At 44.9% G+C, this 19661-nt stretch overlaps 1 protein-coding gene across 5 annotated transcripts in view; it reads left to right on the top strand.

Annotated features, from left to right (window-relative positions):
* npl (N-acetylneuraminate pyruvate lyase (dihydrodipicolinate synthase)) overlaps nucleotides 1–19661 on the top strand; it is a 130982-nt gene that overhangs the window by 51818 nt on the left and 59503 nt on the right. For all 5 annotated transcript variants that reach the window (XM_072511245.1, XM_072511243.1, XM_072511244.1 and 2 more), the window contains exons 5-8: nucleotides 986–1043; nucleotides 7243–7318; nucleotides 15158–15250; nucleotides 15326–15471. In XM_072511245.1, coding sequence (XP_072367346.1) covers nucleotides 986–1043; nucleotides 7243–7318; nucleotides 15158–15250; nucleotides 15326–15471 — 373 coding nt within the window. The remainder of the gene's footprint in view (nucleotides 1–985; nucleotides 1044–7242; nucleotides 7319–15157; nucleotides 15251–15325; nucleotides 15472–19661) is intronic.

Here is a 19661-nt window from a genome sequence, read left to right as displayed (position 1 = left end):
CTTTACAGGCAATTTTGATATTTTTGAAGTGTAGCCACTATTGCAAGGTGGGCAATGTTCAACCTTGCACAGCAAGCTACCAATCAGTAATAAGTAGATAACCTGTTTTGACTGTTAATTGAAGGATATCTATTGGCCCACACACTGGGAGAACTACCCCGCTAAAATGTTTTCTTCTGAAATGTTGCAGCAAAAATGGGGATGATAGTACTAAGTGCAGTTTATTCTATGCCTGCCTTTTAGTACTTTTTGATCTCATTGATAATTGCCACATTAATATTATGTGCCTAATGTCAGGGAGGATGACATTAAAAAAGGAACATGAGCTGGGATTTGTGGTAAAAATAATGGTGAGATTATTGGCACACCACATTATTTTTGTGGAATTTGGACAGCAAATTCAAGTTCACCATAGATATGCAGCTAAATATAGAAATCTGAAATTTGCTGTCCATATTGCCCTGTTGAACCAGAAGTTCCCCAGTTATGATTTCCCAACAATGGTTTCTTGCTGAGAGCTTGGTATTGAATCATGTGAAATGCCATGAAGTTGCTGTACTTGCATGATAATCCACTTAACTCTTGGAGAAAGTTGAGGCTTATCCGTTCCAATGTAAGTACTCTTTTAACAGTGCAATGAGATTAATTACTGGTATAGGTGCAAAGTATCATTCCTTCAGATTTACAATTTTGTCTCTTCCTCTAAATCCAACCTTTTTTCCTTTCTGTTTTGGATGTATGTACCCAATTTGACATTGAATTCAATATTAGTCTCTGCTCATCAATAATTCTTCAAAGATGCACAGTTGTTTCAACTATTGACACAGGCATCACACTTTTTCACTATTTGCTTGACAGGGCCTTCCACTGCAAAAGTTTAAAGGATTGGTGTATCCTGACCCCACAATTCGTTCAAATGTTGACCTACATGCTGTAATTTTTCTACTTAAGTTCATTTAAGCATAATTGTATTCTTTCTCTCTAGGTTAGATCAGGTGATAATTCATGTGGGTTCCTTGAGTATAAAAGAATCGCAACAGTTGGTGAGCTTAAATAATTTTAACAAATATACTAATTGTAGTTAGATTTCATTTCATTTTGAAGAATTAAAAATGTATGTTAAAGAACAGTCTTGTATGCTGAAAATCTCTAATACCTGGATTAGCTAACTAAAATCTGAAAATGAGGGGGGGTGGCGGGGAATGAGCAACAATGAAACATTGGATTTGAGCTACAATGATAAACAAATGGACGACCACTGGGTATGGAGGGCTATCATTAGATGAACTAGGTCATGACTCTTAAGATACAATCCTCACTTGGGCAGCATGCATACAAAGAAAGCTATGCTGACAAACAAAATGTGGTAGAGCAGACCATTGGGGTGGTGTAACAATGCTTTGACTGCCTGAATGCCTCTGGAGAAATCATGCATTCTCGGTATCTCTGGCTATGTCAGGTCTGCCTGCAGACATACTGGAATGGGCAGCAGAGGCCTGACCATGTGTTTGGCTGAAGGTCAACAGCAGATGGAGCATCAGAGTGGGAGTCAAATGCTGTCCTGAGACAGAAGAACAGACTGGTGCTCCATGGTGCCACTGCCACTGGTCTGTGGCAATACCTTAACAATCTAGTATTCTGGAGGATAGACTGCTGGTTGACACCCTGCAAGCCCTTTTATGAACTGGTAAGTGATCTGAGCTTCCATTGCAGCACTCAAGTCATTGAGTGGCTTTTTCTTGTGCAACAATGGAATCTGGAAGCATGCTCATGGAGTTGTCCAGCACTTGCAACTGGAAAGGATGGGATCTATTTCAAGCTTTTGACACCAAGTTGGTTCTGGACCCCTTTGTGTACCATGACATTGCACTCGGGCTTTCTAGCAGACTTTCCAATGTACTCAGAATCACAAAATAATAGTGTAGAAGAGGCCCTTCAGCTCATCGAGTCTGCACCATCGCACCAAATACACCTGACCTGCCTACCTAATCCATTTCCAACACTTGGCCCATAGCCTTGAATGTTATGACGTGCCAAGTGCTCATCCAGGTACTTTTAAAAGGATGTCAGGCAATCCACCTCTACCACCCTCCCAGGCACTGCATTCCAGACCATCACCACCCTCTGGGTAAAAAAGGTTTTCCTCAAATCCCCCCTAAACCTCCTGCCCCTGACCTTGAACTTGTGCCCCCTCGTAACTGATGCTTCAACTAAGGGGAACAGCTGCTCCCTATCCACCTTGCATGTGCCCCTCATAATCTTGTACACCTCGATGAGGTTGCCCCTCAGTCTTCTCTACTCAAGCAAAAACAACCCAAGCCTATCCAACCTCCTCATAACTTAAATGTTCCATCCCAGGCAGCATCCTGGTGAATCTCCACTACAACACCTCCAGTGCATTCACATCCTTTCTATAGTGTGGCAACCAGAATTGTGCACACTACTCCAGCTGTGGCCTCACCAAAGTTCTATCCAACGCCAACATTACCTCCCTGCTTTTGCAATCTATGCCTCGATTGATAAAGGCAAGTGTCCCATGTACCTTTTTCACCACCCTATTAACCTGCCCTTCTGCCTTCAAAGATCTATGGGCAGAAACTCCCAACACTTCCTCAGAACATCCCAGTGTCGGTGTCATTGAACTATCCTGTAGTATGCTGGCACCTTTGCTACCCTTGCTCCCTACCCTAGCTGCCGGCCACTCTTAGTGTCTCACCATATGCAGATCCTGTTTCCAAACTCTACATTATGTGGAGAATTAGTATCTGAGTTGGTGGCTGTACATATGAGAGCAAGTGACAGTATTGTTTCGTTGCTGTCTTCCACTTTTCCACCGGTATTCGAGCAGGCTCTCTTAAAGGAGAAGGGCACACGGTTAGGATTAAAATGAAGGGACAGAGAAATGCAGGAAGTGAACTTGTACTATTTTTACTTGTAAATCCGAAAAGACTGTGGAATGACGGGAAGTGAGGTATGATAAATATGATTAGGTTTAAGGGCGTGATCATCTTTTGATGTTTTCAGTTACCATGCTGGCCATGGCTACTCCAGTAATGCCAATAATGCTCACTTTGAGGTGAGGATATGTAGCTTTGCCTCTTCTCACGCAACTAGTTTCAACTGCCTCCAATTATGTGCTAACTTCTACATGAGAGAGGAAAGTGGATCAATGAATGTGGTGCAATATGTTTGAGTGATATGGCTGTTGTGGTTGAATCGCTGATAATGTGTGCAAGTGTGGGTGTGCATCTGAGTAGCACTGAGTGTGTAAGAGTGCAATGAAACTCTGAATGTTCGATATGTTGTGATTGATAAAGCTTTTTGTTTGAGTGGTTGGTGTGTATGATATGTTAGCACAATGCTCAGTTGCTTAATTTGCAATTCATCCACGAATATCTGATTCCCATGCACCATCATAAGCACTTTTTTGGTGGGATGTTGAGTATTTATGGACTTGTGTCATTCACCTTTTTTTCCATTTTTAAGTTACACTAACCCTGTCACTGCTAATTACAATATCTGAGAATTATTTATTAATGCTTTACTTCAGAGGACTTTTGAATGTTTAAGCAATTGGATTTTGAGCTGGTTTAACTTTTTAAATTCTTTGATGGAATGCAAGTGTAATGGGTCCATCCTTAGTTCCCCATGAGCAAGTGGTGGTGATCCAGCATCTTCAATTCCTGCAGTCCATTGGGCAGTGGTGCACCCACAGTGTATTGGGGAGGGAGTTCTGATTTTAATCCAGTAACAGTGAAGGACGGGTGATATAGTTCCAGTCAGGATGACTTTGAGGGAAACTTGCAGTGGTGGTGTTCCCATGCATCTGCTGTCCTTGTCGTTCTAGGTGGTGCAACTCATGAGCTTGGAGGGTGCTATCGGAGGAGGCTAGGTGTGTTGCTGCAGTGCATTTTGTATATAGTACACACTGCTGCCACCTGTGCATTGGTAGTGGAGGAGTGAATGTTTCAGTTGGTTGATGGAGTACAATCAACCAGACTGTTGTTACATTGATGGTGTAGAGTATTCCATCATACTCTCCTGACTTGCGTCCATATGGTGAACAGGCTTTGGGGAATCGAGAGCTGAATTATTACTACACAATTCCCAGCTTCTGACCTGCACTTGTAGCCATTGTATTTGTACGCTGGTCCAGTTCAGTGGTAAGCCCACAGGATGTTGATAGTGGAGAATTCAGCAATGGGAGTGCTACTGAATGTCATGGGGTGATGGTAGAGTCTGGCTTGGGATGGTCATTGTGTGGTGCAAATGTTAGTTGCCACTTTCAGCCCAAGCCTGAATGTTGTCCAGATCTTGCTGCATGGTGACATGGACTGATCCAGTGTCAGTTCTGAGTGCAACTGAACAGTCTGCAATCAATCACCATTTCTTGGAGATAAGGCCAGCTGATGAAACAGCTGATCTTGGTTGGGCCTGCAATACAACCCCAAGGAATAGCTTGGCTAGGGACACAGCTAGTTTTGGAGCACAAGTCTTCAGTTCAATTGCTAGAATGTTGTCAGGGCCCATAGGTTTTTCTATATACAGTGCCTTCAGCTGTTTCTTGATATCACAAGTGAATTGAATTAGCTAAAGTCTAGAATCTGTGTTGCTGGTACCTTCAGAGGTGGCTGAGGTAGTTCAACTGTCCGGCACTTCTGGCTGAAGGTGATTGTAAATACTTTAACCTCGTCATTTGCACTAGATGTGCTGGACTCCCCAATCAGAGGATGGGGATATTTGTGAATCCTCTGCGAGTTGGTTGTTTAATTGTCCACCAACATTCATTATTGGATGTGGCTAAATTGCTGAGCATATGGTACACTTAGCTTTGTCTACCACATGCTTTTGACATGCAGGTAGTCACGCTGTTGCTTCATCAGGTTGAGACCTCCGTTTTCAGGTATGGTTGGTGCTGTTCTTTGCTTGCCCCCACCCCACCCTCCGCCCCCGCCACTCTGCCATTATCATCAAGCCAAGGATCAACCCAGTTTCATAGAAAAGTGAGGGATATGTTAGGTCATGAAGTTGCAGCTTATGGTTGAATAAAATTTTGCTGCTGCTGATGGCTCACAGCACCTTGTGGATGACCAGCATCCCAATTCACATGGGGGTACACCATGCCTGAACAGTTTATATTGTAATTTCATATAAAAAGGAGACATTTGTTGATTTTAAACCCAAAATTTCAATATGTACAAACTAGATCCTAACCTTGTTACTAGATGTGATCTAATGGACTGTTATCCATCCCCATTTGTGAACCAGACTTGTATATGCAGATGCTTAAAATACTCAGCAGGTCTGGCAGCATCTGTGATACATGAAACAAACTTGATGTTTCGAGTCCAATATGACGATTCTTTCGCACTCACGGGAAGTGGAAAGCAACAAGGTGAACAAGGTAAAAGAGACAAACAGAAGACTTGGAGAGAAAAGCAGAATTTCTTGCTGAACTAGTATGCTGAAAGACGAGTCAAAATGCGTTTAAATTATTTTTTGTGGAATGTGTCTTTCCGATCAAAGTGAAGAATGTTGACGTGGAATCGATCTCATGTCTTTACTGCCAACCTAGCTGAAATCCACTAACTTGGCCCAGGTCGAGATTTGCATCTGTTTTATTTAGCTCCCTGACACACTGCCAGTGCATTTTAGTCATACCAACGCTTCAATGCTTGACAAAGCGAAACCTTGTTGTTTGATCAGGAAGTTTTCAAGAAATGAAAGCCAGGCTTTTCATTTGAGTTTGAAAGTACCAATTTCCATGGTAATAAAGGTGTCAGTACAGTTGTGACGAGCTTAAACATGATGTAAATCTTTGGATCACTAAGTTTAAAATGTAGGGAATGTCCGGAAGAAGTTAAACATTTCCGATAACACACCTAAATGAAAATTTTGGTGATCATGACGATTTTCAATCCTTTTGAAATTGCAAATGCACAGATGTACCTTTTCCACTGCAGGGTGCTTGGCATTCTTGTCAGCATCATTCTTGTGTGTCTTTTGGTTAATTCTGGAATTAAATGTAGGTGTGTTAGCTATGCCAATACGACCTAATATTGATGCAAAGCTGTCACTGTGCATTTTTTATTTGGATATTATGGAAACATTTCCACAGAAAGTGGCACCTGCTGCTTCTATCATTCCCCTACATTATTAGTACTTAAAAATTTAAATGTGCTCCTTGGGTATTTGCATTTACTTTAATCTTGTCTGAAATTTGGAAACAAATCTCTATTTTTACATCCTTTATTTCTGGTAGATGTATGTCCTCTTGCGTATCCATCTGAGCACCAAGACTGTCTTAATTTAAAGTTTCATACAAAAGATATATACTATTCATACGAAAGATAGACTATTGCAACTCGTATCAGCCAAGATGATATGTTGTAATCCAGGAATGAGGCTCCAACGCACTACCTTTTTGCCTGAGATGAAGCTTCTGATACACTCATACCATAGTGGATGGCATTCTCCAGGTAGATATTTCCCTATCAATTAATGGCATCAGAAACTCTGGAAGGAACCCATGACCACTTATAATCAAATTATAATGTGTTTTTTTAAGCCCTTTGATCGTTTAATTGGAGATGGTGCCCAGTGGAAATCATCTTACTTTTAAATATCATGGGCTGGAGTGGAGAGAATATTGACCATTTCCAATTTTTTCAATGACAGCACAAGGTCTGAACAGTTTTCCTATACCACACAAAAGAGTTGTTTTGATACTTTTCTTCAAAGTGAAAGGTGTCCGTTCCCCTTTGTTTCCTTTCATTTTGCATGAGGGTAAACATTCAATTCTGAAGCCATTATCATATGATTGTATGATGTGGAGATGCCAGCATTGGACTGGGGTGTGCACAGTAAGAAGTTTTACAACACCAGGTTAAATTCACCTGAGGAAGAAGCAGTGCTCCGAAAGCGAGTGATTTGAAACAAACCTGTTGGACTTTAACCTGGTGTTGTAAAACTTTTTACATATGATTGTAGCATGAACTCAGTTAGCTGAAATGGCAAGACTGTGGTGCAGAATAATGCCAACAGGACAGGTTCAATTCTGCACTGCCTGATGTAGTTATTAAGGCCTGCTAACACACCTTGCCCCACCATGCTATCATAGTATAAGCCATGATTAACAATCCTCAGAACATGGGGGCACTAAATGGTAGAGAGATGACTGCATACAACCATGGCCATTGAATAAGATGTTTGATAGTATTCTTTCTTTGTATTTTGTTTCAGGCAAAACATGCCGCCGAGTACAATGCTTCTGGGATTGCAGTCATTTCACCGTTCTTCTTCAAACCTCAAAGTATAGGTTGTGTATTTGTGTCAGTTTTCCACTCTTTATCACACAAGTGCTGACTGACAATTCAGTCAAAGTTCTTAGTACACAACATGGATTGAACCTTGTAGAATATTTACTTGTTTTTTTGCTGTGTAGGTGAAAATTGTTTTTGCAATGTAGCGTGGATGAACCTCATTGAAAGGAATTCACCGAATCTGCTGATTAAATCTAGCTGGCATTTTGAAATGGTCAAACATTTTAAAGTGTAGGAACAGTAAAATGAAATCCATTTTGAAAACCTATATCTTCTTGCAATATCAGGGCGAGCTGTAGTTCATCTGGTGTGGAAGGGAATTTATCTCTTTTTTTAATCTTCTCCCTCTCTACTCATAAAGGCAAGCTTGTCCTGATTTACATCTTCAAGGGCAATTGAATTTATCTAACACGTCACTGAGATTAACCTCGGCTTTGAGTATCTTAATGATAAACAGCAAAGCCTAATTATGTCTTCATATTGCAGCCCCACATGTATTTTCTAATGGAGGAATTGGATAGTGATCAGGAGAAGCCATCTTGACTGATTTTGTTTACTGTGTGACATGATGATCTAAGGCCAATTATAGCACTATCTTAGAACAGTCTAAGGGCCGGCATGTGGCACAGTGGTTAGCATTGCTGCCTACAGCGCTGAGGACCCGGGTTTGAATCCCGGCCCTGGGTCACTGTCCGTGTGGAGTTTGCACATTCTCCCCGTGTCTGCGTGGGTTTCACCCCCACAACCCAAAAGATGTGCAGGTTAGGTGGATTGGCCAATCTAAATTGCCCCATAATTGGAAAAAAATAATTGCTTACTCTAAATTTTAAAAAAAGAACAGTCTAAGGATCAAACCTGCGCTGAATGCTTCAGTGGCAACACAATGGATAATATATTTACCACTGTGATGAGGTAACCTGGGATTGATTTGCAATCATTATAAAAAAATTAAGGTAAATGTGAGGAACAAGCCCACCACCTTCCTGCACACTCCAAGCTGTCCCCTTAACAGTAGTTGGGTGGATACCCAAACCGACAGCCCGCTTGACTACATTATCTAAAAATGGCAATTGAGCTTTTAACAGGACAGTTGATCTGGATAATATACTGCTTAAGCCATAAAACAGCTGGCATGGGCAGGCGGGTGGGAGTGGGCAGGCCATTTTATAAGAGAAATGCAGTAAGAAAGGGGAGCACAACATTCAGTAGGTTGCCCTTTGCCCATCGGGTGCACCATTCCAAGATGTTACCCTGGCCTTGTTCTTTTCTGTCTGGCCCCCAAAAGGCATCTTCTCTCCTCCCCTCCCTAGGCTGCTCAATCTGGCCTTGTTCAAATCCTCTGACTTGTTTGAGTCCAGATGCGAAGAAAGTCCATCACCAACCACTATACAGTTCTGGCACTGCCCATCGGATCATACTCAATGAGGGACACAAGTCCACTCTTGGCCTGTTTAGCTCTCTTACAGCACATTATTCTCGATGTGTTGGCTGCCAGCCAACTCTTGCGATGAGCTGGGGGTGAAAAATAAGCTCCAACGCTCTGTGGAACAAAGCCCAAGCTTTCAGGTTGTAGCAAAGTACCTTGTTTCTTTTGGCTGTAGGTGCTGCTGAACTACTTTTGACAATTAACTTGTCGAGATAGCTCCATAATTCAATGGGTGTCTTTCGCACAGAAACATTGTACGGTTTTTGTTTTGGGGAGTGCTCTCTGCCCTCCGTGCCTTCTCCGTTATTTCTTAAGTGTTTTTATTGGGCTTTCACATTTTGTATTTTGCAATTCGCAACTCCTGGTAGCTTTACATAACAGCACAGAAAAGATGGGGGGGGAAAAAAAGCAAGAAATAAAAGGAGATAAAAAGACAGGCAGAAGTCAGTACAGACATTTACATACAATTGCTTTCTCTCCAGCTGTGGCCCTTTGATCGGATACCTTTGTGGCAATTCCTAGTTTGGCCCGAGAGTGTATTTACAGATGTCTATCCACGGTTTTGGTCCCTTGACCCTCTAGTTTTCTTTGCGTGTCATCCTTCTTCCCCTCCCAACTTTGCTTCCTTTTCGTCTTTATCCTGTGACTTGTTTGTGCCCCCCCCCCTTACTCTAGGTTGCTGGTTATGAACAGATCTTGGAACAAGGAAGTGAACGGCTTCCACATCCTGTGGAAGCCTTCTTCCGACCCTCTGATGGCAAATTTCCAGTTTGCAAAATTCCACCAGGCCGGTTAGCCAGTCTGCAGCCTTTGGTGGTGCTGCCGATCATCAGCTGAGCAGGATTCTCCGCTGAGTTACCAGGGAGGCAAAGGCTAGGGCATTGAACCCCTCCCCATGAGTTCTGGCTTGTCTGAGACCCCAAAAATACCACTTATTTGTCGGCATGTCTCCACACTTACTCCCCAAACCCTGGACATTGCCTCAAAAAAGGTGGTCCAGTACTCAGCAAGTTTGGGGCAGGCCCAGTACACGTGGGTGGGTTGGCTGGGCCTCCCTGGCACCGTTCACATTTGTCCTCCACCTTCAGAAAGAACCTACTCTTTCGGATTCTGCTTAGGTGCGCTCTGTGCACCATATTTCATTGTGTTAGGCTAAGCCCTTTGCATGTGGAGGTGAAGTTTGCCCTCTGCAGTGCTTCGATCCAGAGTCCATGGGAGGGTCAGGCCTTCCATGTTTCCTTTCCTTTGTAAGACTTTTGGATCCTCGGGCTCTCCTACCCCACACACACACACACACACACACACACACACATACGCCATGAGTAGTTTGTCTACCGTTTTAAAAAAGGCCTTGGGGATGTAGGGAGGGAACTGAACAGGAAGAGGAACCTGGACAGTACATTCATTTTGATTGTCTGCATTCTCCCTACCAGGGACAGTGGGAGTGGGCCCCACCTCTGCAGATCCCTTTGACTTCCTCCGCCAGACTTGTCAGGTTCCATTTGTGGCTCTGTGTCCAGTCATGGACTATTTGGATCCCCAGGTAGCAGAATTTGGTCTGGGCTTGTTTGAACTGCAATTCCTCCAACTTTGTCCCTCCCCCCTGCGGCTTCAGGAAAGATCTCACTTTTGCTCAGGTTAAGTTTGTAACCCGGTCATATGCAGTCTCGATTGGCCGAATGGCCTCCTTCTGCGCTGTAAATTCTATGACTTCTCCTAGTTCTAATGGTGCTTCCAGGCCCCGTCTCTTTTCTCACAACCGGGAAAGCTCAAACTAATTTAGTAGTTTCATTATCCCTTCCATGCTGGCCCGGGTGTTCGACATGTTGAGGAGCAGATCATCTGCATAGAATGAAACTCTATGCTCATTGACATCCCTTTGGTTACCTCTCCACCCCTTCACCTGAGGGTGATCGCCCGTGGATCAATTGCCAGAGCAAACAGCAGCAGGGACAGTGGCATCCCTGCCTCATGCCTCTGTGTAGCTGGACGTATTCAGAGCTGGTGGTGTTTGTCCATGCATCCACCATGGGAGGGCTATATTGTAGTTTCAAAGAGGAGGTGAACTGTGATGCGTTCCAATACCTCTCTGTACTTCCACTTGACTCTGACGAAAGCCTTTTCTGCACCAGGCAGATGGTTACCTCTGGTATTTTCTCCCCGGATCTCCCACGTTCAGCAAGTGCCTGATGTTTGCTGTCAGCTGCCTGCCCTTGACATAGCCCGTCTGCTCTTCCGTGACTACCTCTGGCACGCAGCTCTTCAGCCGCTTGCCAGGGCCTTTATTCGGATCTCTGCGTCTACATTGAGCAGTGAAATGGGCCTGTAAGACCCATATTCAGGAGGGAGTAGGGTCTTGGTCCTTTTTGGGTATCAGCGATATTGAGGCTTGTGCCAGTGTCGACGGGTGCCTCTAACTAGTGAGTCTGTGAACATCTCCTGCAGGTGCGGATCCAATGCTGGCGTGAATTGTTTGTAGAGGTCTGCCAGGAATCCTCTGGCCTTGGTGCCTTCCCTTCCTGCATGGAGTTGATACTCCCCATGGGGTGCACGGTGGTTAGCACTGCTGCGTCACAGCTCCAGGGACCTGGGTTCAATTCCGGCCTCGGGTGACTGTGTGGAGTTTGCACCTTCTCCCCGTGTCTGCGTGGGTTTCCTCCCACAGTCCAAGGATGCGCAGGTTAGGTGGATTAGTCATGCTAAATTGCCTCAGTGTCCAAAAGGTTAGGTCAGATTACTGGGATAGGTTTAAGTAGGGTGCTCTTTCCAAGGGGATGTGCAGTCTCGATTGGCCGAATGGCCTCCTTCTGCGCTGTAAATTCTATGACTTCTCCCAGTTCTAATGGTGCTTCCAGGCCCTGTCTCTTTTCCCTCCACAACTGGCATGTCCAGTCTGTCGAGGAACTGCTTCATCCCGAGTCCCCTTGGGGCCTACCACTGCTGACCCTAACCTGAGCTATTTTGGGCTATTTTCCTTGCGGCTGCCTGCTTTCTCAGCTGGTGGTCCAGCAGGTGGCTGTCTTTATCTCCATGTTTGTAAAAGGTCCCCAATGTCGGGCAGAGCTGGTGCACTGCTTTCCCCTTGGAAAGCAGGTCAAAGTCCATTTGTCCATTTATCGTCCCAGTTGGGAATATACATGTTTCCAGGACACCACTAACGATGATATACTATCCCCCTTGGTCCGTAACTATCCTCGTCGCTGTAAATGCTGTCCTCTTATTGATCTGTATGGCCACCCGCCTAGCCTTCGTCCCATAGCATGAATGGTATGTCTGTCCCACCCAGCTCTTACCCGCAGTCGGTCCTTATCCCTCAGGTGAGTCTCCTGGAGGACGATTGTTGTCTCTCAGACTTTTCAGGTGTGCGAAGACTCTGGATCTTTTCACTGGGCTGTTAAATCTCCTGACATTCCAGTTGACTATTGTAATGGGGGGGGGGGTTGTTTCCCCCACCCCCACCCATCTCAGGATCAACCAAACTTGATGAATCTCTACACTTCGGGGTTTCCCGTTTTTGGGGGTCACCCAAGATGGCCGTGGTCACCGTCCTCACTATGTGCCTATGCTCCAGTGTTCTGGGATTTCCGTTTGTACAAGGGCTAACCAAGATGGCCACTTACCCCCCCCCCCCCCCCCCCCACCCCCACCCCAATCCCTCGGCTTTCTCCCTGGGTCACTCTTCCCCCCCCCCCCCACACTATTTTCCCTCCATCTAGAGCTTTCTCTCCCCCTGTCGCCAGGCATCCTCTCTCCATCAGGAGATGTGCCGCCGCCCTCCCCTCGCTCGTACTTCCATGTGCTGGCTCACCCGCAAGTGTGGCCGATCTATACCTCCCTTGACCGATGTGTGTTCTCTTTGCCCCCTCCCCTTTCCTTCTCCTCACCCTTCCTGTATCCTGCTGCTCTCATCCCTCCTTTCTGAGACTCCACGAAGTGGTTCAGTCCTGTGCAAACGGTCTCTACATTTTTTGTTGACCGATACGATTAAATGTCTGGCTCATTGCTGGTTTCATTGCCTTCCCAGCTTTGTGCCTCGTCCACAAATTCATCTGCTTCCGCCGGTGCGGTGAAATAGTACTCCCTGCCCTTGAAAGTCACCCAAACTGCACATTGTTCTTATAAGGGGCCGCCTTGGCTTTGTTAAATTTTGCCTGGCTCTTGGCCAGGTCTTCCCCAATATCCTGGTACACCCGGATCAAGTATCCCACCCATTTACATGTCTTGCCCAGTTCAAGATCTTTTCACTGTCTTGGTACCGGGGGCAGTTTCATAATGATGTCCTACGGTTGCTCCCAGCCTTTGGCTTTGGCCGGAATGACCTATGGGCTCTGTCCACTTCTGGGGGTTTGGGGAAGTTTTCCCCTCCAACAAGCTTGTCCACCATTTGGTCCATAGGGGCAGCACAGTAGTTAGCACTGTTGCTTTACAGCGCCTGGGTCCCGGGTTCGATTCCCACTTGGGTCACTCTACGGAGTCTGCACGTTCTCCCCGTGTCGGCGTGCGTTTCCTCCGGGTGCCCAGTTTCCTCCCACAAGTCCTGAACAGGCGCCGGAGTGTGGCAACTAGGGGATTTTCACCGTAACTTAATTGCAGTGTTAATATAAGCCTACTTGTGACACAAATTTTAAAAAAAGGTTATTGGGGTTCCTGCTCTCAGTATGTCCAGTAGGCCCACGATGTGGAAGTTTTGGCGGCGCGATCGATTTTCTTGCTCCCCTTTAGAGTCCCTTGCCTCGCCACCAGCCTTGCCATCTCTGTCTCCAGTGAGGTGACCCAATAGCTCAGTCACGGCCTTCTCCAGCTCTCTTTGGGCAGCACGCTAGCACAGTGGTTAGCACAGTTGCTTCACAACTCCAGGGTCCCAGGCTTGATTCCCGGCTTGGGTCACTGTCTGTGCGGAGTCTGCACGTTCTCTCTGTGTCTGTGTGGGTTTCCTCCGGGTGCTCCGATTTCCTCCCACAGTGCAAAGATGTTCAGGTTAGGTGGATTGGCCATGATAAATTCCCCTTAGTGTCCAAAAAAGGTTAGGTGGGGTTACTGGGTTATGGGGGCAGAGTGGAGGCATGGGCTTAAGTAGGTTGCTCTTTCCAAGAGCCGGTGCTGACTCGATGGGCCGAATGGCCTTCTTCTGAACTGTAAGTTCTATGATTCTACTCATCACCTCCTGCGTTTCTAGACGTTGTTCCATCTTTTCCAGCGCTGCTTGCAGGGTGACCAGTGCCTCTGCAACCGCCATTTTCACCGTCGCCCTCATTTCAAGTTTGATGGCGTCTTTGAGCTCTTAAGGTTCTTGTGTTAGGAATTCCCTCCATTCGTTCATCGGGAGGTAGCCAGGGAAATGTTCTGGTTGTCCATTCCGTTCGGGAGAGGCCGGGACTTCATTGCTCCGCATGTTCGCCATCATCTCAGTCTTTCTCTCCAGGCTTTAACTGCCTCTGCCGTCTCTTCGGCTCCTCAGGTTGTTGTTGCTTGGCATGTTTCATTCGTTGTGGTGTTGGAGGAGGTTGGGAGGGTTTTTTCCCAGGTTTAGCGGGCTATTTTGGGTTAAAGTGCCTAGTGGGCAGCACGGTGGCGCAGTGGGTTAGCACTGCTGCCTCACGGTGCCGAGGTCCCAGGTTCGATCCCGGCTCTGGGTCACTGTCCATGTGGAGTTTGCACATTCTCCCCGTGTTTGCGTGGGTTTCGCCCCCACAACCCAAAGATGTGCAGGCTAGGTGGATTGGCCACACTAAATTGCCCCTTAATTGGAAAAATGAATTGGGTACTCTAAATTTATATTTAAAAAATAAGTGTCTAATTTTGAGTTTCCAGAAGGAGAGCACCTTTTGTGCGTCTGTTCAGCACATCCCTGTCACCTTCCCATTTCTGTCCACTATGGCACTTTGGGCCAAATCAGGAACACCTTCATGTTATCAACTTTCACTGGTTCAAATTTTAAGCTAGTTAAAGATGATTTTGATGAACTGTTTTTAAAAATTAACTTCTCTTAGCCTGATGCTTCTTGTCACATCATGCAATTCAACTCTGGCTTTTACCTAATCCTAAACAGCAACTTAAAAATTCACCAGTTATGATGTGTGCAATTGTAGAGCATGTTTTCATGTTGAAATGCCTTGCCGTACTTCACACAACTAATTATTTTTGAAGTGTAGCAACTACTGTGTTAGCAAGTTTATGTCAATATATAACCAGGGGCTGGTTTTGCACAGGGCTAAATAGCTGGCTTTTAAAGCAGACCAAGGCAGGCCAGCATCGCGGTTTCAATTCCTGTACCAGCCTCCCCGAACAGGCGGCGGAATGTGGCGACTAGGGACTTTTCACAGTACTTCATTTGAAGCCTACTTGTGACAATAAGCGATTTTCATTTCATATTGCACAAAGTTGATAAGAAATTAACTTGTCATTACAGAGGCTTTGATAGAATTTCTAAAGGAAGTGGCATCTGCTGCCCCCAGCACTCCTTTCTACTATTACCATCTTCCTGAATTTACTGGAGTATCTTGTAAGTATAAAAGTGTGCAGCAGATTCTTGCTATCACATGACCCTCAAATCTAACATAACTTTTACTCATTGCAGTAAACATTGTGGAACTGCTAGATGGGATAGAGAAAAGGATTCCCACATTCCAAGGAATAAAGTTCACCAGCAGTGACTTGTTGGACTTTGGTCAATGTGTTCACAAGTACAAGGATAAATTTGCTTTGCTGTACGGGAAAGATGAGGTATGGAAGTTTTGATAATTCTTAAATAACATCTCATTCTTAATTAAATTAATAAATACAGGTAGCATGTATTAAAGTAGTGATGAGGCTTGTGTGCACAATGTGAGGAATGGCAAGCCTGTTGAGGTCTCTTTTTCTGTCTATTCTGCTATTTGGCATCAGATTTGTACACCTGCCTGGGTGGGAAGATTCTGGACGATTATCTCTAAGGTAGAGGATTAATCATTCTTTCTACCTGAACTTGGCAAATTCCAAGTAAGTGCAACACTATGCCTGGTGGAGATGATAAAAATAACTTTAGTTTGATATGGTTGATTGTCCTTGGGATTGTCCTTAATAGGGGTGTTGATAATTTTCTATGGTTAATTTTTTCTAAAGTTTCCCCAATTCCTGTGGGTTTTTTTGTGCTATGTCGCTCTGCCCTACTACCGCTGCAATAAGTATTTTCATTTGGATGCCTCTCCTTTTCCTTTTGCTTTTTTTACACACTTTTATATTTATTTACAGATTGATACATTCCAAGCATATACCTCTTAATTCCACTACCACAAGTTTAGAACATTTTCTCCCAAATTTACACCCACCAACAATAAACAATAATCAGTAATGAATGCAATGTCAATCCCCATATCAATAACAACAATCCCATCCTCCCACCAAACCCACAAACAGCAACCCGCATGTTAACACAAACAAATAAGAAAAAGGAATCAGGAAACACCCATAGTCATCATTAACACATACAGTGCCCCCCCCCCCCCCCAAACCTAATGTTCGATGTAATCCAATTCTCAAAAGTGCACAATGAATAACGCCCATGAATTGTAGAACCCATCCATCCTTCCCCTCAGTTCACATTTGACCTTCTCGAGAGTCAAGAATTCCAGCAGGTCTCCCTGCCACGCCAGGGCACAGGGTGGAGAGGTTGATCTCCATCCCAACAAGATCAGCCTTCGGACAATCAACGAGGCGAAGGCTACAACATCTGCCTCCGCACCCGTTTCCAACCCCAGCAGGTCCGGCACCCGGAATATGGCCTCCTGAGGGCCCGGGTCCAGTTTCACGTGCACCACTTTAGGGATTACTCTAAAAACCTCCTTCAGTAATCCTCCAGCTTTGGACAGGACCAAAACATAGGAAAGTGGTTTGTGCCTCCCACCCCCCACCCTGGGCAACGCTCACACGCATCTTCTACCCCCTCAAAGAATCGGCTCATCCACGCCCTTGTAAGGTGTGCTCTATATACCACCTTCAGTTGTATCAGCCCCAACCTCGTGCATGAGGTGGGGAGGCGTTCCCTCTGGAGCATCTCACACCAGAACCCCTCCTCCATACCCTCTCCCAACTCTTCCTCCCACTTTGCTTTGATCCCAACCAACGATGCCTTCTCCACTTACAAAATAGCCCACACTACCCCCTTCTCCAGTCCTGTCGCCAGTACCTCCTCCAGCAACGTAGAGGCCAGCTCCACCGGGAAGCTCTGTATCTCCTTTCTGGCGAAGTCTCGAACCTGCATGTATCTAAACATTTCCCCCTGCTCCATACTTTGCTCCCAGCTCCTTCAATCCTGAAAACCGACCCCCAAGAAACAAATGTTTGAGTGTCCTAATTCCTTTCTCCTCCCATCTCTGAAAATTTCCATCAGACATCCCTGGCTCAAATCTATGATTCCCCCCAATCGGCATTTCTCCTTTTCCTTTTGTTGATGGTCCTTTTCCTTTTGATGATTCTTTATACTCATTGGGCTGGACTCTTGGGCTGCGCCTGCCGCAAGATCGCCACTGACGTGTCGTGGACCATGTCCTCGGGCGGGAATGTCCGGTCATCAGGCAGATGCAGACGAAGAACCCCGCCTCTTTGTTAGTTCATGCATGATGGAAATGCACTGAAGATGTAGATAAACTGAAAGACCTAAAATTTCAAATTAATAATTCCCTAAAGACACCCACACACATAGATAAAGCTATGTATATCTTGGGCTTTATAAGTAGCAATATTTGAGTACTTGAGTAAAGACCCAATAAATTAGCACGCAACATTATTTGAGATACAGTTCGAGTACTCTGTAGTTTTGAGCACAAAATTAAAGAAGTTCATTGAATCCATGGAGAACATACAGTAAAGATTTGCAAGGATAATGCCAGAGATAAAACACTTTAGTTATGACCAGGTTAAGTTTGAGTCTGCTGTTGTACAAATTTGTTGCTGACCATTGTAAAGACAAACTAAAACTTGCGGGATATGGGCAGCACAGTGACACAGTGGTTAGCACTGCTGCCTCATGGCGCTGAGGACCCGGGTTCGATCCCGGCCTTGGGTCACTGTCCCTGTGGAGTTTGCACCTTCTCCGTGTCTGCATGGGTTTCACCCCCACACCCCAAAGATGTGCAAGGTAGGTGAATTGGCCACGCTTATATGCCAATTAATTGGGAAAAAATAATTAGATACTCCAAAAAAAATTTAAAACTTGCAGGATATATGCAGGTAAAAGTCAAATTTTTAGTCCAAACGTTAGATGGGTTATGTTTTTGTGAGATTGACATGCAAAATTGATTTTAAGTGAAACAACATTTATATTGGTGTTCTCACATTTATTTTTATGTTTTATATGATATTTCAAATTTGATGCATATCATCCAATTAGAATCATAGAATCATAGAAGTTTACAGCATGGAAACAGGTCCTTCGGCCCAACCAGTCCATGCCACCCAGTTTTTACCATTAAGCTACTCCCAGTTGCCCGCACTTGGCCCATAACCCTCTATACCCATCTTACCCATGTAACTATCTAAATGCTTTTTAAAAGACTCAATTGTACCCGCCTCTACTACTACCTCTGGCAGCACATTCCAGACACTCACTACCCTCTGAGTGAAGAAATTGCCCCTCTGGGCCCCTCTGAATCTCTCCCCTCTCACCTTAAACCTATGCCCTCTAGTTTTAGACTCCCCTACCTTTGGGAAAAGATGTTGATTATCTACCTTATCTATGCCCCTCATTATTTTATAGACCTCTATAAGATCACCCCTAAGCCTCCTACGCTCCAGGGAAAAAAGTCCCAGTCTATCCAGCCTCTCCTTATAACTCAAACCATCAAGTCCCGGTAACATCCTAGTAAACCTTTTCTGCACTCTTTCTAGTTTAATAATATCCTTTCTAGTTTAATAATATCCTTGGCCAATAATATTATATTCAATATAAATGTAGATCCATTAAAATTCTTTGAAGTCACTCTGATCACCATCTGATTCACTGAATAATTTGTCCTAATATTGTCACATGAATCTACACGCAATTGGCCTCAATACCGTTAAATATTCCACAGGCGGGATTTACCGAACATCCTGCCGCGTGTTTTTGGTGGCATAGGCGGTCTGCCAGCGGGATCTACCGGTTCCACTTTGTCAATAGGATTTCCCATTGACAGCACCCCTCGTGACTGGGAAACCCGCCGTAGGACCAGAATTTACTGTTGGCATGAACAGTCGGTAAATCCCACCCCATATTGGGATCAAGTTCATTCCAGGCATCTATGACCCATTAGTACAATGTTGCTATGAGGCTGTCAGTTGGCTGGACGGCTGGTTCATGATGCAGACCAGTTCAATTCCTGTACCGGCTGAGGCTGTCGATAAAGGCTCTATCTTTTCAGCCATGCCCCTTTCCTGAGGTGTGGTGGTCCTCAGGTTAAATCACCACCAGCCAGCACTCTCTCAAAAAAGGGGAAAACAGCCTATGGTCATCTGGGACTATGGCGACTTGCAATTATAAATTTAAATTTTGCATATTCCTGCATATAGCGAATCCTTTTTAGCCTTGCAACATCCAATTATTTTTCTCATATTATCCTTGGCACACACCCAAGAGCTGAACAGCACTCATCGGACTCCTTGCAATACAAGTACATGAATTAGGAGCAGGGGTAGGCCATTAAGGCCCTTCTAGCCTGCTTCGTCACTTAAGATCATAGCTGATCTGATTGTGGCCTCAAACTTCACATTGCCACCCACCCGTTGACTATCTTGTCAGTTAAGAATGTATCTACATCAGCCTTAAAAATATTCGGTGAGTCTGCCTCCACCACGCTCTGGGAAGAGAGTTCCAAAGACACTCGACCCTCGAGAGAAAAAATTCTCCTCATCTCCGTAATAAAAAAAATAATGACCAGAAAATCTGTTTTTTGTGATGT

Source organism: Scyliorhinus torazame, chromosome 7 (assembly GCF_047496885.1).
Source record: "Scyliorhinus torazame isolate Kashiwa2021f chromosome 7, sScyTor2.1, whole genome shotgun sequence".
NCBI lineage: Eukaryota > Metazoa > Chordata > Chondrichthyes > Carcharhiniformes > Scyliorhinidae > Scyliorhinus > Scyliorhinus torazame.
The sequence above is the reverse complement of the archived record's forward strand: the minus strand, read 5'-3'. Positions and strand labels throughout refer to the sequence as shown.